General features: G+C 40.9%; 2 protein-coding genes across 5 annotated transcripts in view; one reads left to right on the plus strand and one right to left on the minus strand.

Moving 5' to 3' along the window:
* FRYL (FRY like transcription coactivator) overlaps nucleotides 1-3,839 on the minus strand; it is a 172,668-nt gene extending 168,829 nt beyond the window's left edge. For 3 of the 4 annotated variants that reach the window (XM_074904767.1, XM_074904764.1, XM_074904765.1), the window contains exon 1: nucleotides 3,685-3,839. The gene's annotated coding sequence lies outside the window, so the exon portion shown is untranslated. Of the gene's footprint in view, nucleotides 1-2,789; nucleotides 2,876-3,684 lie in introns of those variants that run through there. The other variant, XM_074904766.1, reaches the window with a different exon arrangement.
* A 5,777-nt stretch (nucleotides 3,840-9,616) lies between these two features.
* OCIAD1 (OCIA domain containing 1) lies at nucleotides 9,617-26,440 on the plus strand. Its single transcript, XM_074904771.1, has 8 exons — nucleotides 9,617-9,717; nucleotides 10,512-10,596; nucleotides 15,288-15,341; nucleotides 15,800-15,847; nucleotides 19,313-19,442; nucleotides 21,578-21,786; nucleotides 23,165-23,314; nucleotides 26,000-26,440. Exons 1-8 carry the CDS (start codon nucleotides 9,667-9,669, stop codon nucleotides 26,035-26,037), a joined length of 765 nt encoding a protein of 254 aa, XP_074760872.1. The 5' UTR covers nucleotides 9,617-9,666; the 3' UTR covers nucleotides 26,038-26,440.
* The last annotated feature ends 771 nt before the right edge of the window (nucleotides 26,441-27,211 follow it).

A 27,211-nucleotide genomic window follows, 5' to 3' on the forward strand; every position in this document is an offset into this window, starting at 1 on the left:
AAGAGCAGAGTTTTCAACTAGTTTGAGTCAATTTATTCCTTTCCAGTATCTTCCAGTGACAGTACTGGACACTTGCTATTGGAGACTGTATTCTGTCATTCTTCCTGGAAGGTGTTCATGTCAGAGGGAATTAGGGATTATAATAGATTTGAGGGAGGGGAGGGAAGGAAGGACAACACAAATCTTAAAAGAGACAGAGCTATATGGCAGTACACAGACACTTCGAGAACTATCAAACACTGGGATAAGTGAGCTAAATACTAGAAAGAACTGCTATTTTAATCAATAAAAATAGGCAGAAGCAACCTTAGCTGAGTCAGTCTGGGTAACATCTATTACTGGAGTTCACTGGGATTTGGAGTCAGACCAGACAAGAATAATGCTGAATCCTAAAACCTAACATTGCAACACTACTTCTCCAGCCCATAGTCATTCCTGGGAGGATTATTACAAATACAAAAGTCATAAAGGTTCAAAGTTTTTCAGGTGTGAGTGTGCAAAAGCGGTAAAAAACAATAAACTACAGCTAGGCTGTGCACTAGGCCAGCTGCCCTCCCGCTGATGGATAAGTTACACTGCATCTCCTACCAGTAAGGCAACGGGAGGCCAATAACTACAGTTATGGGGTCACAAACCCTGAACCACTATCCTCATTTGTCTCACAGCAACTCACATAATTCGCATGTGCATATAGCACCTTCCTCTTGCATTATCTGCATGCGACACCTATGGGTTCTGTTAAGCTAAGGCTTAAATATAGACAAAAATTGCTCTCAGCTCTCTAAGCCAGAGGGAGCGTATTACATGCTCATGTTCTGTATTGTGTGAGTCTACTGAAGTGTAAAGTTTGCCAACATGCCTCTTCAGGAACTTAGACAAAAAAAAAAAAAAAAAAAAAAAAAAAAAGTCATTTAGTCCTTTGTGCAATAATGAAGCAGCCACATCACTAGACAAGATGACCAAGATAAAACTCCCCAAAATACAAAACTAGATAAAAAATAGGCAACTACAGATGCAGAATACGCTCTTTTCCAAGTTGTTTTCCTCAATGCATAGCCATGGGGGGGGGGGGGGGGGGGGAGGGAAGTGTAATCATAATCTTCTTAAATTCTTAGAAAAACTAAATACAGACAGTGTGTTCTCAACTATATTAGCAAAAACTTCGAACATACCAATTAATTTTACCCCCAAAAATTAAAAAGACTAACACAGTGAAAAAGAAATGTGAGGACCACTCTTGAGCTGTTGAGGCCTAACAGGATGACCCTGGAAAGTGTTAATACAGTAACATGAAAAACAGAACAGTTCTACTTTTTGCCTTACAGCCCTACAACCCTCCAACTTCCCTCCTCATGTATGCTATTACATGAGAACTAGCCTTCACCATGCTCTGGTTCGCCTAGGCTAGCCACACACAGTTAGTTGAATATTTCAACTTTACCTTAACTAACCCCACAGAATAATTAAACAACTTTTCTTTTGAAATGAGGTTCACCAACAATCTTCCACAACATCCCAAAGCAACAACACTGTGCTCCAAGGAAACCAATTCCAGAGAGAAGTCAGCACAGCCTTTAACTAAATCCAACGTGGAGTATAAATAAGGAGCCATTCACGGCAGCAATTCACCCAGGAAAGTCAGTTGTCTACTGACAACAGCCATCAAGTACCACGAACTAAGGGGCCTCTACACACCATAGATAAAGGAAGCTTTTGACAGTAAGAATGTCACGCTCATCTTTAAATACGTGACTTACTTAAACCTGCAACACAATTTTTACCGATGAGTTTGTTTCCTTCCTGTGATAGTGGTGCACGATAAGAACTGGTGTGTGGTTTCCCATCATTTGCTCAACAATCTTCCTCAGAGATTCTGAAGTATTCAGGGCATATCCTCAGCATGGCAGTAACAACACAGAAGCAAAGCATCTGAAACAGTCTACTGAGGAAACAACACATTGAGAAAATACTTCCTAAGTTAATTCCACTCTTCACTCAACCCACAATCAGCAAATCACCTTCTTTATCAGTACTCTATACTCTCTATATTACTTGTGCCCACGTGAGTGGCTCTTCACCTACTACCTCATTAACTTACAAACACTTTACTCTTTCTGGTTTGTATTTACATGAAGATGATTTACCATCTAAGTCTTTCTCACTACATGAAGTCTGAGCTTGGGAGATGTGCAATGCACGTAAGAGTAAGGAAGAACCTGCTTTCTGCTTTAGCATATCTCTTTCCTAAGGCATATTTCAGATTTGTAATTCTGAAGGAAATCTAGGTTACACTCTCGCTACTTCATCTCCAGACCGCCTTACTGTTCCTTAAAACTGTATTAGCAAACTGCTTTTGCCACTTGGTATGAGTGACCACCAAAATATTTTGGGTGGGTTTTTTTTTTTTAATGTTTTCCATCCGATTCCTTAGGTGGTTTTACCTGGAGCTATCCCGATTGCTGGACCACTGATTTCTGGTTAAGATACAAACTGATTTATTCACCAAGCAGTTGTCATTATAACCAATAAAAATAATCAAAACCAAAATACTGTAAGTACATATACATGGAAGCAGGAGGAAGAAAAATGAATTAAGCCCCTACAGTACTTACAGCCACATTGGTAACATCTATGTGACACTGTAAAATGAACCTTTAAGACGCTGTCAAAACCAAGTCTGGTCCAACAACACCTTAAAGTGCCTCCTTTAGCGAGGCGCTACGCACTGCGCGAAGGGCGCGCACACGCGTATCTTACTCAGACGCTCGGGATTTTCAAGTAAATTTCACCTGAAGGGCGGGGAGCCTGGCCAGCGCGCGGAGGAGGGGCGCGGGCAGACGGGAGCGTCGCCGCCCGCCTGAGCCGCCCGTTCCACCCGAAGCCGGGACGCGCGTTTCTCCGCCGGAGCTCCGCCGCGCCCGCGCAGCCCCCGGGCACCCCCCGCCGGCGGCGGGGCGGGGCCGGGAACAAAGCCCGGCTCCGTGCCGCCCTTCCCGCTCCGTCCCGCCATTCCCGGGCGGCCTGGCGCACGCCCGGCCCCGCCATCCCCCGCGGGGGTGGCTGCCTCGGCGGCCGCCGAGCGGCACAGGCCGGCGGCTGCCCGGCCCCGCCGCCGCGGGGGACGGCCCGAGTCAGTCGGACGGGTGCGGGCGTGGGGCGGGAGGAGCCCGGCGGCGGCTGCTTTCCGCTCGGCCCGCGGGGGCTGTGCAAGAGCCGCGCCCACCCCGGGGGCTCGGGGAGGCCCCCGAGCGCGCCAGGAGAGGAAGGCCGGGCACGCACCCCGCGCTGCACGGCCGGGACCCGGGCGGGAAGGGGCGGAAGAGGGAAGGCGGGAGGAGAGGGCGCGGGCCGCGGAGGGGGCCGGGTGAGGCTCCGTCCCCCCGGAGTAGGATGGGGCCGGAGCGCCGGCCCGGCGGGGAGGCGGCCGGGAGGCGCCAAGCGCACGCCGGCACCGCCGAATCCCTCCCCACCTCCGTTCGCCCCCCCTCCGGCGGCGGCACGGTGCGCTCCCCTCCCCGCCGCAAACAAAGCGACGCGGGCCGGGGTCCGGGCCAGCGGCGGGAGTCGCACGCGGCGTAACCGCCTCCCCTCACCCCACCGCCCGCTCCGTTTCCGTCAGAGCAGACGGTCCCCTCCTCCCCCCACCTCGGCCACGACCGGGTCCCAGCTCCGCCGCCGCCTCACCTATCCCACCGGTGGAAGCGCTGCTTCCCGCCGCAGCCCCGGGCACCGTCGCCTCAGCGCGGCTACAGTCCCCTTCAGAGCGACTCTGCTGGGAGCCGGTGAGCGACTCGCACCGCCAGCATCCCCCGCCGGCTTTATCCCGACCCTGCCTCTCCCCTCCGGTAACTCGACGGTCCGGCTCGTCCCTCCCGCCCCCCCCAGCTCCCCATTGGCGAGCGCCGCTCCACCAGGAACCGACGCTCACTGGGGCAGGCGCGCAGCACTCACGCGGGGCCGCCCCCCCGCCCCCTCCCCGTTGGCTCCCGAGCGTACCGCCCGCCCTCCGGGCCCCGCCCCTCTTGACATCTCGGCCAATCGCAAGCCGCAAAAGGAGAGCCAAGCCTCCGATTGGCGGCGGCTGTCAGCTTCCTGCAGTCGCGATAGGCCGAGCTGGCGGTCAGTTCCGCGTCTCGGCTAGCCCGTCCGTGGGAGCGCTCTGAGGCGCCGCGCCCCCCACTCGAGCCTTCCCCGGCGGGCGAGGGACCGCGGACAAACTCCCGCCTAGGCAGCCCGTCCATGGCGGGGAGCGCCCCGGCCCCCAGCGGCTCCCCGCAGGGCGGCGGCGGCCTCGCCTGGCGGGAGGGCGGCCTCAGACGCCAGTGGGGCAGGCACAGCCGCCTGCAGCCCAAGGAAGTCTCCGTGCCCACGGTGAGAGCAGGACCGACCGCCGTCGTTAAAAACAGTGAGGAAGGCCGGTATCGCCGAGGTCGCCGGGAACGAAACGGCCTTCCGGGGATGTAGCACTGCGGCTGGGGAACATCAAGGCAGTTTCCTCGCTAACGAAGCGACGAGGCCCTGCTGGGGTCCCGCGTGACCGGCTGTGCTGTGCCCCTGCCGGGAGGCCGCTCTCCCGGCCCCCTTTCGCCCGTAGGAAACGGTCGGAAAATACGCCCTTCCCCCAAGCGAATAAGGGCAAATACTTGCGTCTCCGCCAGTTTCACAAATGCTTAGATACCGCCTTTTGGCCAGAAATTTTTCGCGTTGTTCTACCAACGCCAACCTCCGAGCTTCCTACGCAGAAGTAGCCTGGCTCGGAGGAAGCCTGCGGGGCCGGGTAGGGCAAGGCCCGGGCCGCGGGGACGTTTCCACCGCCCGCGCCGCGGATTTAAACACTGGCTGCTTTCGCCATCGGGACTTGACTTTGATTTCACGTCGTTCCCCCAAGGGCCAATCTGCAAGGTCTATTGTAACGCGAGTGACACAGACGGAAAGGCAATGTAACGAGATAATTTACAACAACATCCTCAGAAAATTTATCTGATACTGGGACCAGCCAGGATTTCACTAATACCACGGGTCTGGTGGCTGAATGTATTTCTAAACAATGTGAAGATTTGGGAGCCGATAGTAATACAAACAGGAACAGTACCAACATTAATATTTTAAGTGGTTAGAAAGTAACTATCTTCTCTGCTGAAGTGACTCAAAACTTTCAGGCTTGAAAAAAGGGGGGGAAGTAAAAATAAATACATGTCAAGCATGATAAAGTAACACCAGATCTGAAAAACAGTATTAGAAAGGGTCCTGAAGTCACCATTTTACCACTGTCAAATATAAGCCTGTCTTGCAAGTCCTGTGCTATAATCAGCATATCCAACAAAACAGAACTGAGTAAAAAAATTGAGCTTTTAACAAACAACAAATGCACCAGCACAACAGTTACCAATCTCTGTTAAGAGAAGTTCCAAGTTTTCTGGTTTATTTGGAGTAAAAGGCTCCTTCATGCTCAACTAGTCACATCCGTGTGCTGCACACCCTTAAGACAGAAAATATACATACATCAACTTACAAAAACTAGTAGGAACAAGAAAGCAGGAGAGGAAAAAAATAACGATATATTGGTAGATGAGAAGAATACCTCAGGTTAACATTTTCCTGTAGATTTAAGAATTTTGTTAAAACAGAATAAAAATTACTCCATTCACAAATTGTGCCACAGTCTAATTGCTGGGTAACAGAACACCTAACAAGAAAAACAGGATTCATTGCTACTGGCGTTGTGCATAATTTGTATGTGACGAGGTGTTTCTGATTTTGAAGTTATGCCAAGCTGGGAGCTCAGCCTGATCTTTGCAATAAATGCATATAGACCCATGTAATTGAAACGAGAGCAACTGAACCTCAGCGCCAATGAAAAACAGACCATTGGTATTTAGCCCGGAGCACCTGAACTTTATAGGATGTACAATCATACCACTTTCAGAACCCAGATTCTCCTATTACCTGCCCGCTTTACAAAAGAGCCCTGAGGATTAGTTAACATGTAAAGTACTTTTCAAAGTACGTTACAGTACCAGTTATTATTAATAGTAATTATTATCAACGTGGGTAAAGTCCTTACTAATTGAGGCTTTGAGGATCAGCTCCACAGACACCCACTCTTGGTTCTTGCTGATGTGCCATAATGCTTCAGGCAAATAACTGATTCTTTGTTTGCTACCAGTTGTAGTAGTTACAACAATGCTCTATTTTGGTATGAAGCACTGTTATTTCCTCATTAGGGAGAGAGTGGTTTTTCCAAATACAGTCCTGTTAACTCTTGGCAGCCACTGAAGAATCAGAAGCTCTCAGCTGTTCTGTTTTACTCTATTGTCCAGAGCACCAAGCAAAAAATAACAGGAACAGTAACAAAAAAAGTCACCATTCCAGCTATCTACTTGAGCACATACATTTCCAGTACTTGTTCTGGCAACTTTCCTTACCAGATCAGTGTATACTCCAACTCTTTCACACGTCTACTTGTTTCAGTTCTGCAATATCATAAAACTAAACTTATTTGTTAAGCCACCTCTTCGTTCTGCAGTGGATCTGTATGAAGCCTGTTTCTAACTCGAACAAGGGGATGGAAAGAATTTATCAGAAAGGTAAGCTTTTAAATCACTGACAGTCTACATATAACTCAACCTAATAATTCTTGGGCTCCAGTTTCAAGAGTTCTGAATATTCATTCACCAGTTTTGCAACTGCTACAGTTAGAAACCATCTAACTTTCACATCTTCCAACTTCTGGTTACATAAGTAATCAGTTCACTTTAAAGAATCTTATTGTTTGAAAGTTTTGCCTTTTCTTTCTTTGAGGCATCTCCTTTGAAATAAATTTCTAAAAGTTAACCATCAAGTTTCAGTATTACAGTACTTTGAATCTCATATACTAATCACTCTTGGATGATACGAAGTCACAAAAGATAAAAATTTTACTCATAGATAGGTGAGTTGCAATACATCTAAAAAGATTTATTTTTTTTATCCTGAGGCACTGCAAAAATACGTAACTTCCTCTTTACAAATAATCTGTCAGTTTTATAGATTGCACATGTTTAAAACCACACACAAAACAGCAATTAGTTGCTGAAACATGGAATTGTCATTGTGCATGTCATTAAAACAAACAGCTCAAAACTCCCTGAGAAATGTTACCTTGTCATCTCTAAAGGACTACTCATAGATTTTTAAACAAAAATACCATATCAGGTAATGGCACCTGTCAAAAGAGAAGGTAGCGAAAAGAGTATTCAAGAGATTTATAGATTTATAGAAAGGGGTTAAAAATCTAGTCTTAAGCCTTGCCTGAGGACACGATTTTATGTAATGCATCAGGACTTGGCAATACCATTACCAGTTTTAAACCCAGGTTCTCAGTAGTTGCATGAAACATGGCAAGAATGTAAAGGAAGTGGTAGAAGCAGACCAGAAGATAAAAAGGGTGTCCTTGTTAAGATTTATTTCTATGGGTGAACTTCAAAAAAAGGCTTGAGGACAGAGAACAAAGGGCCAAGGATGCGGATATACTCTGCCATCTATGCTGCGTATGGCTGTACAAATGCAGTTCTAAACCAACAAATGGATGTATGTAACCAGGTGAAACTTATACATTCTTTTTAAGTATCTCAAAAGCAGACTGTACTAGGTAAGATTTTTGAGAGGATGGTAAAATCACCATTTCGCTGGATGACTTTAACTCTTTATTCCCATTGGAAGTCTAAGGGACTTGGGGATAGTGAAGTGAGAAAACTGAATGGGTAACTATTCATTTTACAATGGAGAGGCAAAACTGCTCACAGTCATTATTTTCTTCAATAAAGGAGACCCATAGCCATTTCCTCCCCACTGAAGCTCCATGCTCAGAGAAGGTGCAGTCCATAAACATGTTCTACCCTACAAAAATGCAAGCTTTAAAAACCCATTGTATTCTTTGCCTAGAATGTATTGAAAGCTAAGTGGGAAGAAGCATGAAAAAAATTGCCTTAGTAAGTGTCCTATAGTCCTATAAATAAAACTGTCCTGAGCCGATGAGGCCAAAATCTTTGCCTTCCCATTAATAATCTGCATAACTGATGTTCAGGTATTGAGAGAGTGCTTCGTGGGGGGAACCCGTGGTGACAGGCAGAGATGAAAGACAGATAACGGATTACTTCCAATCTCATGCAAATTAGAAATGTATTTATTGTATGATAAATTATGAATTAAGAACCCCACAATAAATTCTTTCTGGTTCTGACTCCCATCTTATTTCAAGAATCCAGTACTTGGAAGCCCATCTCCTCTACAGCTTTCTTGGTGCAGCTGGCCACTCCAGGCAGCCAAGCCTATTACTTTGCACACACTCCTTAACCCATTTGTCCTAGGTCCTTCACATGCTCACAGTGTTCATTTTATAGTTGCATTCTCTACTTGTTTCAGACATTTCATATCCACATTCCCTACTAATTTCAGACACCTTCAATCTCTAAAACCTTCCCTCTTCTATCTTCAGGCATGGACCTTTTTTTTACAGCCCTCAGACAGTAGCAATTTAACCCTCTTCAGTTGAATTCCAGGGTAAAGAGACAATGGCTTGCTCCAGGAAAGGCTTAAAGGGAGTGGTGCATTCCATGCAAGTAGAGACAGATCAGGATATGGTGAATTCAAGCCACAGTACTTAATGCTTACAAGAAAATACCGAAGAATACATTGCGCTATTAGAAACATCCTTTTATTTTTTCCTCAGCTTTTCCCGATTTCTGATAAACTGCAAGCATCCACTAATGCTGCCATTTCAACAGCATTAGCTAGAGGCAAACACGCAGACTCCTAATCTCCCACTTCAGTACAATACTAACCACCAAACCTCTACAGCTTTCAAGTTCAGGCAGTTGCCTGCCAGGTCCTTGCTTTGCTCTGATTCAAATAAACTCTTTTTTAGGTAACAGGCATCCTTCCTCTTCAGTCAATTCTGGCCATGCGTCTTTAGCAACCAGTTAACGTACCTATAGATAACGTACCTATTGTTCAAGCTACGCATGGATGGATAAAAGCTTTTTGCCACTATTTGTCAAAAAGAGCAAGCCAGTTACAGAGCCAGGAACCGCTAATGCATGTAGTAACACTGTGCAAAACAAAACCAACCAAGGATTACCTTTAAAGGGATACACCACATCCGAAGCAATGCCTGCTCTCAAGGGTATTAGAGGGTGGCATTCTTTAAGCAGGCAGGAAACAAGATAAAGCACAGGAAGGAAACGTTCTCGATTGAAATGAATGCTCTGAGCCTCAGCTGCTACCTCTAGATCCTTCCACCGCCCTCACTCAGCTTTCCCAGCAAGGAAACACTGCTGCTGAACGCAAATAAACAGAGAGCCCCAGGCCACAGTCCCGAGTTCGTCAGCAACGGCGCCTTGGTAGCACCGCGGCGCTCACGGCCGACCCTCACGGCCTACCCCCAGACCCGCCCGCAGGGGCTCTCCACCGGGAGGAAAGCCGTGGAGCGCGGGATGGGGGGGTCGGAGGCGTGCCCCCGACCCAGGCAGGGCCGAGCGGGACCCCCAGGCCTGACGGCACTGCCCAGGGACGGCACTGCCCAGGGACGGCCCCGCCGCCCCGCGCATGCGCAAGGGCGACGGCGGCGAGCAGCGTCGCGTTGACTTCCGGGTCAGCGGTCGCTCGCACTGCCCGCCCCGCCCCGCCATGGAGGCCGGGCAGGGTCCTAGCGGCGGGGAGGTCGGCGACCCGGCCGAGGTACTGTCGTTTGCTCGGCGGCGTTGCCTCTAGGAAGCCGCGAGATCTCGGTGGGGCTAGGGGCTGATTCTGCGGAGGGCGAGGCGGCCGGCTCGGGGCCTGCACGCACTCTCCGCGGCCGGGGAGGGGGGTCCCGTCGGCCTTTCGCCCGTCCCTGGGCTCCCTGGTGGCCCGCGGAGGCGGGGGGATGGTGCTTTTGAGGCCCTCCCGGCGGCTTTTCGTGAGGGGACTCCCGGCAGGAGATGTTCCCCCCGGTACCGGCGGCCGTCTCGCATATGTCCTTCTCCCGACCGGCGATCTGGCGGGGTGCCCGGTCGCACGCCTTCCGCGGCAGGAGGGGATCATGCACCTCGGATAGAAACTTCTCACACACTGGTGAAGCTGCTGGCTAGCTTTCACTAAATATATGCATGTCAGCAGACAACACTCATTGCATAATTAAAACTCTTGACAAATATTTTAAAAAGGGATTTAACGAGCTTTCAGATTTCATCAGTTTGGAAGACTGGTTACAAGGCCCAAAGCAGGCTTTTCTGAAGAAAAAGGAATGGACTGAGTTGGAATTTGACTGTGAACAAAATATTTTCTGCTCTCTCATGATTTGCAGAAGCACTGAATTTTTTTAATTATATATTTCATGTAACACTTACAGACAAAGGCACCAGTCCCTTAAGTATAGCTGCGTGAAAGTACAGGCACTACAAGGTGTGAAAATTAGACAAAGCTTTTAATTGAACAATTCCCACAAACCTTTCTTTTGCTCATTCTTTTCTAATTTATTTCCCTAATAAAAGAGGGAAGTACCTAAGCCTTATGTGCCAACAGAGGAGGAAAGACGACTCCTCAAGGAATGTGCTGAAGAGAGTGCCCGGTATAGAGGTAAGTTCAGTTTGCTGACAAACCTGGTTTGTTTTCTTTCACCCTTAGTTTTTTATTGTTATTTGAGACATAAAGAAGTCCCTCGTAAGTGTATCACAGCAGTTGATTAACAAGCTTCAGCTGGTCTAAAATTGCATTCCAGTAAATGTTCAGCCATGTAGGAGTTACACTTATTAAGAGTTTGCAGGACAGGAATTTTCTAAAAGGTGCAACATATTTTGTAAGGTTTATGCTTTCTAATAAGATTCCTTCATATTTTAAATTAATACGATTCATAAAAGTCTATATATATATAATTCATGGAGTCTCTCATTTATGTATCTGAATTTTTTTTTAATTTCTGCATTTTTATTTTCAATTTTTGTTGTTATCTTTAGAATGCAAGAATAAAATAGTTTAGCTTAGAACTATTGCTTTCTGTCTTTCCGGAGACTCATGAAAAGAGCAGTGTATAAGAGAAAAGTTCTGTGTCTGTGCATGACAAGATGTCAGCCAACGACATCCTGGCTTGTATTAGAAACAGCGTGACCAGCAGAAGTAGGGAGGTGATAGTGCCCCTGTACTCTGCACTGATGAGGCCACACCTGGAGTATTGTGTCCAGTTTTGGGCACCTCAATACGAGAGAGATATCAAGGTGCTGGAGCAAGTGCAGAGGAGGGCAACAAAGCTGGTGAAGGGCCTGGAGAACAAATCCTGTGAAGAGTGATTGAAGGAGCTGGGACTGTTCAGTTTGAGGAGGAGAAGGCTGAGGGGAGACCTCATCACTCTCTCAGCTACCTGAAAGCAGCTTGTAGAGAGGTTGGTGCTGGTCTCTTCTCACAGGTGATTAGTGACAGAACAGTAGGGAATGGCTTTAAATTCCAACAGGGAAGGTTCAGACTGGACATTGGGAAAAAAAATTTCACAGAAAGTGTGGTCAGACAGTGGAATAGGCTGCCCAGGGAGGTGGTGGAGTCACCATCCCTGGGTGTGTTTAAGGGTCGTTTAGATGAGATGTTGGGGGATATGGTGTAGGGGAGAACTTTGTAGAGTAGGGCTGATGGTTGGACTCGATGATCCCAAGGGTCTTTTCCAACCTGAATGATTCTATGACATTTGGGGTTTCTTTTTCTGTAAGTAAAAGACAAGATTCTCAAGAATGATACTGCTGTCAGTAGTGATTTCTGTACTACAGCTAATAGACAGGAATAATAATACACTTGCATTGTTTGCACAGAAAACTTTGTGTCTCATCTTATTTGAAATACCAAAGTTATGTTGTTTGGGTTTTTTTCACAAAACACTGAGAATTGATGGTGTTGCTTCTTAACACTGTTTCTGTAATCCAAAGGTTCAAGACATACATGTTTTTTATACTTGGGATCAAAAGGTTTGACCAAGCCTCCTGATGTGAACCCACTGTTTTATCACATGCTAGTAGATTACTCCTGATGCTGATAGGTGGCTTAGCAGAAAACAGTACAGATGAAGAATTTAGCAGCAGATTTGCTAAGTATAGAACACTGGGGCTCTGATTTTTCCTGGTAGTTAGTACTTTCGGGCACAACTTCTAAGGCATTATGGTTTTGAATTAACAATTCAAAGTTCTGCTTTATCTTTCTCCATTGCTTTGGCATTCTCATCTTTTGCTTTTATTCAAATACCTGAAGACCTTCAGCTTGTTTGCTAAAATCTAGCGATTTTCCTTATATTTTTTAAGTGAAAAGAATCGGGTTCCTTAGTAAGATGACAATCAGTAACTGAGAGATTTTTTTTCAGGAGTTGTATACTGTGCTGTTATCTTGCTGGGAGAGCCTAAAGCCTGTCACTGTTTTCTAGGTCTCCTGTCTGTTTCGTTGTTCTGTGTTACATGTACCTAGATTGTTGTATTTGATGTATTAAATACATATTATTTGAATGCCCCTGTGCAAGAGGTATAGGCTGCCTGTGTGACTGCCCAGATGTCCTCACTTGTTACTGTATCAGTTGTTCTAATTCAAAGATGTTGCTGTACATTTGTGTATTTTCAGTTTGCTTACTTAGATTTCAAGCTGTAATCAATTTTTATCAGTTGATACAAACCCTGTTTTGGGCAGTAGTTTCTACTGACACCTTCTATTTCAGAAATGCTTACTAGTCACAGAATCACAGAATCAACTAGGTTGGAAAGGTACCTTGAAGGTCGTCCAATCCAGCCATTAACCTAACACTGACAGTTCCCAACTACACCATATCCCTAAGCACTATGTTGACCCGACTCTTAAACACCTCCAGGGATGGGGACTCCACCACCTCCCTGGGCAGCCCATTCCAACACCTAACAATGCCTTCTGTAATGAAATGCTTCCTGACATCTAGTCTAAACCTTCCCTGGTGCAACTTGAGGCCATTCCTTCTTGTTCTATCGTTTATTACTTGGTTAAAGAGACTCATCCCCAGCTCTCTGCAACCTCCTTTCAGGCAGCTGTAGAGGGCGATGAGGTCTCCCCTCAGCCTCCTTTTCTCCAGACTAAACACCCCCAGTTCCCTCAGCCGCTCCCCGTACGACCTGTGCTCCAGACCCTGCACCAGCTTCGTTGCCCTTCTCTGGACACGCTCGAGTCATTCAATGTCCTTTTTGTAGTGAGGGGCCCAAAACTGAACACAGGAATCGAGGTGCAGCCTCACCAGTGCCGAGTACAGGGGTAAGATCCCTTCCCTGTCCCTGCTGGCCACAATATTGCTGACACAAGCCAGGATACAAGTCATTTAATAATGCAGTTTAATGTATGCTTTACTGATATTACTGGTTTTAATCACATTATCATACAGTATAAGTTCTAATACTGTAAAAATTCACATTACAATCTACAGTTTTATCCTTTGCACTTTTAATCTCACTAACAAAATCAAACCAGATCAATAAGACTTTTTCTCCATAAACCCATTTTGATTAGGAAACATTACATTCCCATCCTTAATTATGTGCTGTTGGCATATCAGTCTCCCATTATTTTTCCTGGGGTTTATTTATTTTGTTCCCGAAGCAGATAAAGTACTTTTTGCCCATAGCAGTGAAAAGCATTGATGTTTTCTGATTAAGCTGCTTTTGTTTTTTTTCTACACTTGAATAATTATTCATATTAATTTTTATGTATGAACCCAATTATCATTTACCTGTTATTCTTCTAATTTCTAGCCATCCTTTTAGGTCATTTATATGCTCACATACTAGCAGCTGTTTCCACTAAAGCGTATAACCTCTCTTTGACATCTGGAATATTTGTGTTGGGCCTGTAAGTCTCTAAGGGTTAGACTGAAGTCTTCTGTAATAAGTTCTTTTGGATTTTTTTTAACACATACACACACCCCACCCCCCCTCGTTATTTTTCTCTTACAATTTAGCTTCAAATTGGCACTGCCATTCTATATCTCAGAAAATGCAGAACTCTAAATTGTGGAAAATCTAGGTCTAGAACCTCTAAAAGCATCAGGGTTTTAATTTTTAGTAGATTAGAAGTTTTTCTCTGTTTTGAAGTGTCACTTCAATCTTGCTTGTGAACCAAGGAGCCAATATTTTTTCTTAGAAGTGACATCCAGTCGTATTTGTCCTAAAATTTCTACTTGGACTCCTAACCTAGTTTAGACCTGTCAGAATTTGTGAAGGAATAAATTCTTAGTTTGCAAAGTATATTTTAATACTGTGCTGTCCAAATTAAAAAAAATATCATTTATCCAGATATGAACTTAATTAGCAGATTGTATGCATCGAAACACTGTAAACATCTAGTGCTTGTTACACTATTGCAAAAATCTCTCCCCTAGGTAAAGTTCAAGTCATTGAGCCTTTTTGTAACATCTACATTTTCAGACTTGCTTAAAATGCAATTTCATTATGATACATCTACATCTTTAATGTAATTAACTTTAGTCTTCTGTCATGTTTGTTATTTCCATGTCACTGCATCTTGTGTAGGCATGGTGATCTTTATGAATAGTTTGAAAGTTAATCATCCCAATTCATAGTTATTTTTCCTTGAAATAAGCATTCCTTTTGGGTTTTGCCATCTTCAGATGCTTCCTGACACCTGAATTTTTTCAATATGATAAAACCCCATGTGAACTTGTTAAGCTGATTGCAACAGGCAGTAATGCTTTTCCATGTTTGTTGTCTACCCCAAGTTGTATAGTTTAATCCGTAAACTACAGAGAAAGCTGCCCTGTTCTTTAATTTGCTGGTGAATAAAACAGGTTACTTAATTTTAAAGATTTATATCTCTCTAAAATTTTTTTCTGAAGTTTTGTGTTAAAACAAAATCAAGAATTTTTAGAGGCACTGGCCTCTATGTCACTGTGTTCTTGTCCTGAAGAACTGTGTGTGCTTCTCTGATTTAGTTTTAACCTTGATGCTGCTGTAGCTAGACCTGGAATCTTGTCCTTAGAGCTTTAACCCATCTGCCTTTGGCTTTTGTGTTTTAGGAAGTAGGAAATCTAATTAAGAGAAGATGACTCATTAACCAGAATTGCATAATTTGTAGTTGGTCTTAAAAACTGGAATTGAGACTATTCCATCATTTATATATAGTTTGTGAATTTTACATATATATATATCGTTATATTCTTATACAAATGAGCTTAATAAGGCCTAGCAGCTCTCATTTTATTGCATATTTTGTTAAATGTGGTTGAAAACAATGAAAATTGTATTTTAAGCAACTTTTCTTCTTCACAGCTTTTCCTTTGGCTGCAGTGAGCATGCTTGCTACAAGTTTCTTAATTAGAAAAGGTAAAGTGTAAACATACTTTGGGTTAATCTGAATTTGCTCACATTAAATACATTTCTGCTGTTAATAAAGTTACTATAATAATGTCTAATTTATTTGTAATTAAAAGAAGCTTAGGCTCTTCAGTGTACGTGACTTGCAGTTCCTAAAACTAAAGAAGGAGCAAAACTTTAAATCAAATTCATGTTCATTTTTTATTGTCTGACACATGCAATATCACAGTGATTATGCAACAGCATATTCTGTAGTAATAGTGGTTGTGATATGATTAAAAGAGGTAATTCTTAGATTTTTTTAATTTTATGGGGAATTCAGACATTAAGTTTTCTTGAATTTTCTTTAATATTAGGTGTAAAATAACCTGCTAGCTACAAACTAACCTACAGGCATAACTATAGTTGATGTTTTTCAGCCTAATTCTTAATAACTTATTACTAATTACTTTGATCCTAATTTTCAGGTGTTCTAAGAGACAGCTCAAGATTTGGCTCCTTTACAAAAGTTGCATGTAAGTAAGCACTATATATAAATTCAGCTTGTATTCATACCTTAGGTTCTGGAGTCTGTTACACAGAGGTAATTCCCATGAAACACGCTGGCTGGTTCACTGTGACTCCACGATGTGCTTACATTGGTACAACTGTGCCTGAAGATTTGGAGTAAATGATCTGATATATCCAACGAATAAGTTTCACCTTCCTGCAGTTAATTCTAATAGTCAGCAACATTTTAGCTATGTTTCTTAACTTACAGCATCTCATATTGCAAGAACCTGTTCAGTGTCAAGAGGTTTTTGCATTTGTTCCACCATCTTTGAATTTGTACAGCATGTTTTGGAGAAGTTTTGTTTATAGGCTTTCCATAAAATTGTAAGATTTGAAATATGCTTGACAAGACTAATGTAAGAATTTAAGTTAAAAACATTGTAAATGGATACTGTACCAGCTTACTTAAAATTACTTTGCCGGAGTACACCCGCTCCTCCCTTCCTAATCTGAAGGTCTTTATTCATGCAGTTCACTTGTCCCATTCAGGCTATTTTAGTGCATTTTTTTCCTGGATGTTACATATGTACAATTGGAGGAAAACAGTAATTTCATCTGAATGATTTTGGAATAAGTATAATCAAAAATAAATTAATAAATTAACCTTTTCAATGTAATACATGACAGTACACCAGGAAGTTGCCATCTTGCCAATCTGCCCAGATACAGGCAGTTACTCTTACAGTTTACTTCAGTAGGAAGAGGATAAAACCCATGATTTTTGGTGAAGGAAGTGATGTTTAAGCAGATAAATGAATGAGAGACTAGAGCTGCCATTTGTTTATGCTAAATTCTACTTGCTTTCTTTGAACCCCAAACAATGGTATAACACAAACATTTCTAATAAATAATAGAATTATTATTTCCCTGATAGCTCCTACACATTTCTAGTTAAGGACCACATTCCTCCTATTTAATAGAACTAAATTTTGAAAGCAAGGGAAAAAATAAGGAGCAGCTGGACTGGACCAACTATTCTTCATGTTAAGATTATAAGCCAAAATACTTCTCGTTTCTGCTTTTTGATGTACACTGGAGACATATGAACTTTCATTTTATACTAATAGAATTTTCCATAAAGTGTGTATTTTTGTGGTTTTTCAGTAGGTAACTTTGTGTGATTTATATGCATGTTAAGTAGGGGATTTTTCTGGGACACAGTTGGACTGTAAAAGGCCCGAGTTAAGCAGTTTTCATTTCATCTTCACATTGCTTAGGTCAGATGTGCCTACTGTCTACAGGATCTTCCTGAAAACTATTGCCAGGGACATAGTTTACAGGTCCAAATTATGTCTCATATTTTAACTGTGCATTCCTCCTGCAGTGAAATCAGATTAAGGGAAGCAGTGCAGTTGTGTTTCATGGGTTTTTTTTCTTTTTTATTTTTCCTTCTTGAGTACTAAAACAAGAGCATATGCAATTCCAGGCACTGCTGCTAGCTCATAGCTAGCTGATGTTAAACAATGGTAAGACAGTTCCAGACAGTTCTTGCTTTTCTGGTGTCTCTGATCTGAGCGTATTGCTGCTGCATCTGTTGATTACAGTAGTCTGTCTTTGACAATGGTGTGTCGCTTGTGGTTGTTAGATTCTTATTCTGAAGAGTATTTATGCCTCATTACAGTAGTTGGTCTTTTATATCTAACATAGTTGAGCCAGGTTTTCTTTAGTCTCTATCTTGCATCTTTCCCTGCTTTTCCCCTCTTGGTTTTATCTGGAAGTTGAGAGGTGTTTCATTTTCCAGGTAGGAATTTTCAGATTCCAGGATGTTCTTCTGCCTGCAGGAATTATTCATAACTTCTCTCAGTAGTCTTCTAAGCACTCTGACACTTAATGGAATTCCTAGTTAGTCATGACTGATACGCTACATTGACAACATCCCTGTCAACATAGCATAGAGCTATTGGTCCTCTATTCCTGTTTGGCAGTGATCCATATGTCCTGCTTCATGTTAGCCTGCAGTGGGACCTGCCCTCTTTTATCCATCTCTGATCAGCTTCTCTAAGGTCTTGTCACAGTGAATACAGAAGAAGCAGAAGGCAACAAGATATAATTTATTGTGCTGACTTCAAAAATGTGGCTCATCTGGCTGTTAGTTCTGTAATAAGAGAAACCAAGTATTTTAGTCAATAATTACTTTGGGTGAAATCTTCCAGAGAGATGCTTCCACTTTTCTTGACTGGAAGGCCTCAAGAAATGAGGCTTTCTCTTTGTATTTATACCGAGGATTAATTTTCTTTGCTGCTTAGCTTTATTTTGCTAAGTATTTAGTTTGAATTCCTGTTGGGCTGTTTTTCCTTTCAGGGGCTTGTAATTTTTTCCTTTGTGCATATTTGTAGCATTTGAGGTGTCTTCCAATTGTTTTTACCTGTTAAACAGCTAAACCCTCATATTTCTCAGTTGTAAACCTCACTTGTAGTTGTGGCTGTTCTCTTTTCCCTTGGAAAAAGATTTTTAACTTCCTTTTGAAAATACAGATATTAGAACAGGAATCACAGTTTCAGTACCAGTACAGCAGAGTAGGGTAAAATCCCCTTTTTGTATTGATTCCCAGGCAATGTAATCTACAAGTGAGGACCTCAGAGGATTAGTGTTACTGGTAATTAACTCCTTCCTGACTTAAAGATGATTGAGTCTTCAGTCTTTGCATTTAGAAAATACTCACTGCATATGAAAGAAGGGTCTAGTCCTTTGCTCATAAAAAGTTGACAAGAAAACTTCTGTTAATTGCCATTGAATCCTTCATACTCCGTTTGACCCACTCACAAAACTTGAAGGAGTCAGTTGATGGAAATCACCAGTTTTAATCCCAGAAAGAACTATCACAATCGTTTATTCTTATGTCCTGTCTAGCAGATGAAAACAGCTCATGCGCTAAATTGAAAGCATTTGCCTAGTGGTTGTGAGGGTTCAGCTAATTCAGTTGTTTGCCCTCTGGCAACCATACCATAGAATTCTCTTCAGGAGATACTAAGCATAATACTGTTTACTTAGACTCCTCTTCATATTAGTGAAAGCACTTTCAAGATCTGGCTGTTCTGATGGATTAATGAGAAGAATTTACTACCTTTGTTTATTCCTGTCTGGTTTATTATCTTTGATAGTTTTTTCCAAGATGCAGAAATAACAATTAACTGATTGCAATTACTTTCCTTTTTTTGTCACCTTTCATGAAGTACTATCTGAAATCATCTGATGCTCATGCCACGTCTAAATCATTGCTCTATGTCTCTGTTCAGCTGTTGCATTTGTTTTTAGTACTCTTTGTCTGCAGAAGAAGCAGAGAGCGATGATTACTGCATGGTTTTGGTTTAGAACTAAACTTTTTTTTCTTCAAGGTACTGTGTACTTTATTTGAAATTCTATTAAAAACTATAGTGCATATTATGATACAGCATATAAACCTGCCTCTTTTTTTTATTTTAAAAAAGTTGCTGGAATGTGTGGATACCTGGGTGGAAAGATATCCTACTTGCCAATCTGTAGCGAAAAATTTAAGAAACTGAAGGATTCCCCAATAGGAGATGTTCTACGACAAGCTCAGAGACATAGTTCACATAAGTAAGAATTTAATTCTCTTTTAAACTTAAAACTTATTCTTGAATAGAACATTTTTAATACTAACACATCAAGGCTACGTTTGCAGCTTTCAGAGATCTTCAGAGCTGCGCATTCCCTTTTTCCCTATTAGCCTAAATCTACCACTTTCAGGAAGCTGTATCAGTTGGCTGGCTATGAAACAACCATTTTGAGCTCTACGTACAACTGATTGCTTTGAGGAGTAGAAAAAGAAATGTTTTACTTAGCAAATTGTATTCCTTGTAAATTAAGATGTTGTTTTCCTATGGAATTTACTTACAGCAGTGTGACAGCAGAAGTTGCCTCCTTAGTTTAGAAGTAAACTAAGTTAACTGAAATAAAACAGTGTTATGTTCTGGAAGCTTTTCCCATAGTTTAGTTTGATTGAAGTAGGAGGAGGGCGGAAATGATTTCAGTGTTTATCAAAGGAAAGAGCTCAGTAAACAATATCAGTGCAGGAAGAAACATGGTGGTCAAACTTACTGCCATTTGTTTAAATCCTTTACATCTGTAACAGCATTATGCTGTGCATATGAGAAACTCATCAGGTTCTTAAAACTATTTCCTGTTTTGTTTCACTATGTTTTCTACCTCAAGTGAGTTTTAATTGCAACTGCTTTCAGAATATCTCACTTCAAGCCTTGATTCAAAACTGGGAGAATAGTGTTTGGATAGTGAGTAGTAGTCCTGCTATGTATGTGCTAAGATTTGTTTAGAAAGGATTTGGTTAAATTCTTAATTATTTCATAAATTTAGATTTATGACAGTTTTGTCTGCAAGATTTACTTTTATTCTGAAATGGTTTATGTTCTTATGGCCTCAAACATAATTTTAGGAGTTACCAGTTACTGTGTAAACTGAGCTGAATATAAGGACTTGTCCCTTTACCCCACTAATAATGGTCAGGATTGTTAACTGTTTACTCTAGGTGAGAACCTGTTTAAATGCCATCATCTGCTGCACCAATAAGTCCCTTTAACCTTTAACAGCCCATTCTTTTGCATCTGTAAAATTTTATTTCCTAAGTAATAAATTCCTTTTTTTTTTTTAACTTGGTTGAATAATCAATTCATTCAAATTGCATTACTGCAATACATGCATACTGCTCTTTTAAGCCAGGAACAGAAACCATTACATTTTCATGGTCATTATACATCTACTAATTAATGTGTTTTGGTAATTCCGATTTACAGTTAAAAATAGGTAAGGAGCTAAAAGACTAGATAGTTCTTTAAAGCTCTGTTTGCATATGCTTTACAAATAAGGCCATAAAGCTTACCTCTGTAGGTTTATTGTGAGAACAAAATAAAGACTAATTGCAAATGTTTTTCATGTGAAACTAAAAGTACAACTAAGCAGAAATTTAAAGTAAAAAAATGAATAAATACTCTAGAGACATGCTAGTGGCACCAAATGGTGGCATTCTTGATAGAGATGTGTTGTGTAGTGGTTTGCAGGCCATTCTGAGTATGTAGTGGATGCTTTAAAATATCAGGCGTTTCCAGAATATTCTTTATATGATCTTACCTTTCTCTCTTAAGAGAAAATTTGCTTATGTTTCTGCCAAATTCAGCAACTCAATAAACTTTCATAATTTAATTTTCCCAAGATATCTCTTAATTCTCCTTCTGCTGTTCTGTGCTGATCAATTACAGCAGCTTCTAATGATGAAGAGTTTTAAATTTCAAATTCTTCCTAAAAGGCCTTTAAAAATAACTGTAGTTCATGCTACCACTACTTACGTGGGCACGCCCTATACTATTTATGTCTGATGTGGTTTTTTTCTGTCTGAAGACTCCCTGGGGGGAGGGATTGTCATTTTTGTCTTGTAAAGTGTAAAATACTTTGTCTCTTTTGTCTTCTGTTCTGGAGATTTTCAGGTGTGATTTAAGTTTCTGGGATGAAGGAAAGAGCGTTGGGAAGGGAATAGATAGATCTTTACAATGTAAAGAAGAAAAAAACCACCCCAAACTTTATTTAAGAAAATAATTTGTGTTTGAAACTATATAATTTAAAATAGAAGAGTGTTTTCTTGAACTACACATACTGTTACTCATACAGATCCATTTTTAACTTCAGTATTTCTGTATTTAATATTTAATTGTATTATTTTCCAGCCGTTCCAGTCGGAAGTCTGAATTTTCAGACATGCCTTCTCAGTCGTTTGCTGAGCCTTCTTCTCCAAGGGCTGGATTCCCACTTTCTTCTGGCTATTCAGATGATTATAGTTCAACAGATAGAGCCCTCTCAAGTTATGAACCTGTTCCATTCAGTGCTTCCCTGAGTGAATCTTCACCTACAGGAATTACTGATTACACCGTTCAAGGTGTGTTTTGTCTTAATATTCAGCAGTTTGTAGTTCGATGACTTGTCTTTCTCTTAGATACTTCTCTTACTAGACTAGGTATTTTCATCCCATACAAACACACATGGTACAGTATAGTGGTTTTGAATGAAACAGCTTGAAGTTCCCAGAATTGTTTTTATACAGGAGAGAGATGTAGGTGGTATTTTATGTTCTAACTGTAAACCAAATTCAGGGTTTTTTTTCATGTTTTGGTAGCACTTATTGCAAGTAAGTATCATAAATTAATTTACAAGGTTTAATCTGTTGTGAAACTCAACCTGCAAAAAACTCAGCCTGACTTGAAGTTCTTTTTGATTGAAATTAAGGTGAATATGCCATCCTTTCACCGCAGCAAATAAACCATGGTCTCTACCTTTTGTCTGCTAGCCTTTCTGAGGTTATTTAATTTTCACCAGTGGTGGTGCTGTAACTGTGTACTACTATAATTCAGTGACATTAAACTTTTTTATAATGTGACAAACATTTACATCTGAGAACTGAATGCATATTGTGTTCTGTCCAGCAACAGCTGATTTTCTCCCAGAGAACTAAAATGGTTTTCAAGTACTGTTCTGTGCAGCTGTTCCCCTCCTTTCAGTTTGAACTCTGTCCTTCGCTATTGCAGGGGAAGCACACGGTTCTGAATTCAGGTCTCTCTGGTACACAAAGGAGGAAGTTACTGTCAAATGCAGAGTTTCATACTTTGAATTAGTTTGGATTTTTTAACTCCTTTATGGAAAAGGTTTTATTTCACAAAAGCCCTTTTCAATTCTGGTTTAGTTATATAAAAGTATCAGGTGTAAATGTGTCAAGGAAATTGTAATTACATTTAATCAGAAATATAAATAGTTGGTAGAACCTTCATTATAGAATCGAGGTTCTGCATTATAAATGTAGTTAAGAGGATAAAATGTTTATCAGGTAACATATGTATGGATGGATGTAGTCCTAATTCTCTGAAAGCAAAATTTAAAGCCTGAATGCAAACCCTTGAGCTTCACCTAGATTTCTCTTCAGAAATCATAAATATATCACATGTATGATTGTCATAAATTTTAGATAAAGTGACCAGAACTCGTTTATCCATCGACTACCACATGGTTGTTAGGATTTCTATTGGGTAAAATGAGGAAAAGGAGTTAAATACCAGTCTTCCAAAGCAGTTTGACAGAATGAAAGGGATAAAAGGAATGTATTCATTAAAGACCACATACATTCTCGGTTGCATTTAGAACTGCAGCTGTCATGCTCCTTTTCATTTGGGATTGAGCTGTAATTAACTGGCATACTAGAACAGGTTGTAGCCAACTTTTGGGGTGTGATGCAATTTCTCGTATTTTGATGTTTTTGTTTTCAGATCCTGCTCCAATTCCAGAAGAAAGCCGTAAAAAAAAAGGTATCACATATGAAGAATTAAGGAATAAACACAGAGAGACGTATGAGGTAATGATGCCACCAAAGGCAGAAACACCGAGCAAGTTTTCACAGGAAAAAACAGCTAAAGAAGGTAATACACTGATTTACAGAAATACACAGTAAATTCAAATATTGACAATAATTTAAAAAATGGTTACAAACTCAAGGCTTAATTCTGCTTACCCCTTAAGCAATTTATTTTTACAGGATCTGCAGGTATCTCATATGTGATGTGGTCTGTAGTTTCATATTTCAAATTTTTTTTAAAAAAATACTGATCTTCCAATAGCAAATTATAATTCCTCTTCTCTAGCCATATTGCTTGTTGCCACACTGAAAATCTCATAACTTTTGATTTATTGAATATGTCAATCAACCTCTTTCAACAAAGAATTCTCTGAGCCCAGAACTTATGCTGAAAAGTTTTAGCTATGGAAGGGGGTGTATATTTTAGATAGCATTGTTCTCTCAAAATAGAGCACATGGTTGATGGTTTTGAAGAGGGGGGTGTTTATTTTTATGAATTGTTTCATGTGAAATTAGTGGATTTCTATAGAGGCATTGTTTATAGAGGTTCATTTTCTACATTAAATCTCAAAGGAAGGAAACAGTATCTGGCAGCAATATTGAGACTTGTTTTCACAGTGAAAAACAAAACTACACAGCAAAATAAGAATGCAATGTCCTGAAGAATAAGATGCCATTCAGTCAACTTTTTGACTCAATGAATTTTTTGAAACTGAGACACACAGAAGCAGTTCATAATTGCTCTAGCACTTGTTAAATTTAGTGTGGCATCTGTGAAAATAATGTTAGCAAGAGGAATGCTTTATCATTTAACACACTCTACTGGACTAGTCAGCTTGAATTGTTTGAGTTTGTGTGCAGTGTCCAGTCTTGTCAATCCTGTTGCAATAAGATTTGTAGGAATAGCTAACTCTCCTATTTGGTGTAACAGGTGGTAATAAGCATAGAAAAGTATATTAAAGCAGAAAGCTCTGAAGCAGTAGTAAGCTTTGGAACAGCAATGCTTAAGAGTGTCAGTCTATTTCATGCTTGTGAGTTACTTTCACCAGATCATCTGTCTTTGGACAGATCTACACAGTCTTGAAATAAAAATTACAAACAGTTATTGAGTAATGATTGAAGTATGTTGTTTCAAGGATGAAAGCCTTTTTCTCTTATCACGTGGCTATACCAAATGAGACATTAAAAAAATATTGAAGCTGTAGTTTCAGATTGCTGCTAAATTCCATAAGCTGACACTTCATTGATTTACACAATGTTTCTTTTTCAAGATATTTCTCCACAAATAGCCTAGAAATGTCACTGGAAAACCATACACAGAAATCTTAAGGAACATTCTGCAAACCTTGCCATATTCCATGGTAAATCTTATGGCTGTGAAGTAAGAATATGTGTTCATTATTTTTAGTTATTTGAGGTCTATAAAAGACCTCTCTAAAATGTTGATCAAATACTGTGTTCCATTTGATGATTATACTCAGGCTTTGAGAAATTCAGACATGTTTTACAAATGGAAGTACATTTAAATCTACAGTTCAGGGATTCTACCGTTCTTGATTTTGCTTCCTCTGTCACACTGGACATGTTACTCATATGCCAGTTCATATGTCCTGAGTTGTTCCCCCTTTGTTCATCCTCTTATCTCTGCGTTGTAGGAACCAAACTAGCAAATAGGAGACAGTGGTTTTCGCCCTTTGTTACAAGGACGTAAGGGAAAACAAACCACGCTTAAACCAGTTTTAAGCAGTTCCTAACTTCATATGCTGGTGCCTTTTGCATTCATTGTAGCTGTACAAATAATGCACGTCTGCATAGTGATCTGGACTGGACTGTTTTCCAGAGAATGAGCACAGCCTGCTCAGCTGCCATGGTTAATAGAAGTGGAAATCAAACTGTACTTTGAGAGAGCTTGCATTGTGCCTCACTGCAATGTCAGCTTAAAAGAGATTTGTCAGTGCATGATGTTGAGTTTGCTGACATCTCACTGAAAAAAGGACCATGCATTCTGCTCTATTCCACTGGTTCTACTGCAGATAGGTATTAATAAACAGTGGGCTTAGTAATTAACCTGCAAGTACATCTATAAAGGGGTGCCTGACTAGTGTCAAGTTTGTATGGATCCATCCTTTACGCTGTCAGTGATGGCAGTCAATTATGGACCACTTTCAAGAGAGCATCTTTGTCCCTTTCTGGTCATTGTTCAGTCAGGCATGACATACTTCTGAATAAATCTGTTAAGACCAATACCCTGGGTTTTTTTTTTACTCTCTGACTCAGTCCTATACTAAAGGAAGCTGCCAAATAATGGCTGAGTAGTTTCCTTGTAGGGATTACTGAATTCTGTTTGTGTTTGAACGTGTTTTTAACAATCCTGAATCCATCCAATTGTGCACGTAACTAGATTATGTAGCCACATTATTTATCCTAATGTTCCTTGCCTGTTTCCTCCAATTGTCTTCGTTTCATCCACATGTTGCATTTGTTTCAAAGTAATTACAAATTCTGTAGAGCAGGAATTAGCACATTAGGCCTCTTGACCGAATATTAATTCATTAAAGAAGAATGATTAACAAACTCTTTTCCCCATTTATTCAGAAGTAGCTTTAATTAGATGTCTGCCGTGCTGTGACTGACACTCTCCCCACCTACCACTGCAAATGATAATGCATTTCATCATATTATTCAGCATTGTATAAGATCAACTTTTGCAGTTAAGTCATATGTGACTATTTTCTCTTCTTTTCTTTAGTTAAAGTAAATAAATATGGAGATACCTGGGATGAGTAAGAGCTGAATGAAGAACTGAAGAAAATAATCTCCTGTCTGATAACTTGAACTTCATCTAGATTAGTCACAAGTATGAGCACCTTTGGTGTGTTCTGCTGGGCACAGCTATTAATAAATGAGGAGAAAATCCTGACTTGCTGTAAGATTAAAAAAAAAAAAAGTATTTAGGCTTTTTTTTTTTTAATTTTGCATAAATGGCAAGTGACGCTATTGTGAGGTGTCATGACTGTAAACAATTTGTGCTGTTGTTTAAGAATGAAAAGGGTAACTGGCAATAACTAATATAAATGTATAGCATAAGGTAAAAATATATGTAAATAAATGCAATCACATTTATTGGGAAGGGAAAAATATCAGAATCTTCTGAAATTTTAAAGAGTTGCATTAAAAGTAACCTGTAGAACTCACCTCTCACTTTGTTTTGTCTGAAAGGGATATGCTGGAAACCTCAAATTGTCATAGTTGGTTAGTAGTGTCTGGTATAATACTGAACTATTCAGGAACAAAGTGCTGAGGAACCTAGTGAAACAAGTAAGCATAGTTCACTGTTTTTCAAAATGGTTTCACGGTGCCAGCTATATTTTTAGACTGATACTCTGACTTCCCCACACTGGGTCTCTTCAGACAGTCATTTTGGAAGAAAATGATTCAGTGAAACTCCAGATATTTAAAATAGCTACATTTAAGTGCAGAAGGTTAAACCTGACAAACTTTGGTAAAAGTTTGAATGTCTTGGTTGTTAGGGTTTTTGTGTTTAGCCTTATTTCTCAATTGGTGCATGTTATCACAAAAAAAAACCAAAACAGGTTTATGGAGAAAAGATCCTGATCAGTGGAATACTGCACTATTATTACTTGTAAGAATAGGACTATGTTGGCAAAACTACTGAAGAGTATTTCCTAACGTTTGCATCGCCTGCTCTGTCTCAAAGTGTTGTCTTCCGTGAGGGATTCTCATATTCTCACCTATGCCCTTTCATCTCACAGCATTGTGTTTCTTTAGGGGTTTTGGCTATAGGGACAAAAAAACATTATGAAGTTGATAGCATAAAAGCATTCCTGACATCCTTGTTGGAGAAGAAAAATAACTTATCCACCAAGATGGAAATACTCAAAGACCTTGTTGATTTAGTGAACTAGTAGCAGTGCAGCATGAATGAGAAAATTATTTTGGA

The sequence above is a fragment of the Athene noctua genome, chromosome 4, assembly GCF_965140245.1.
Source record: "Athene noctua chromosome 4, bAthNoc1.hap1.1, whole genome shotgun sequence".
NCBI classification, from domain to species: Eukaryota; Metazoa; Chordata; class Aves; order Strigiformes; family Strigidae; genus Athene; species Athene noctua.

Bases quoted from the DNA above. Each gene is read 5' to 3' on its own strand.
- OCIAD1 (XM_074904771.1), top strand. From the start codon at position 9,667: ATGGAGGCCGGGCAGGGTCCTAGCGGCGGGGAGGTCGGCGACCCGGCC. The intron at 9,718-10,511 runs GTACTGTCGTTT...CCCTAATAAAAG, and splicing joins AGGTCGGCGACCCGGCCGAG to AGGGAAGTACCTAAGCCTTA. The intron at 23,315-25,999 runs GTAATACACTGA...TCTTTTCTTTAG, and splicing joins GGAAAAAACAGCTAAAGAAG to TTAAAGTAAATAAATATGGA.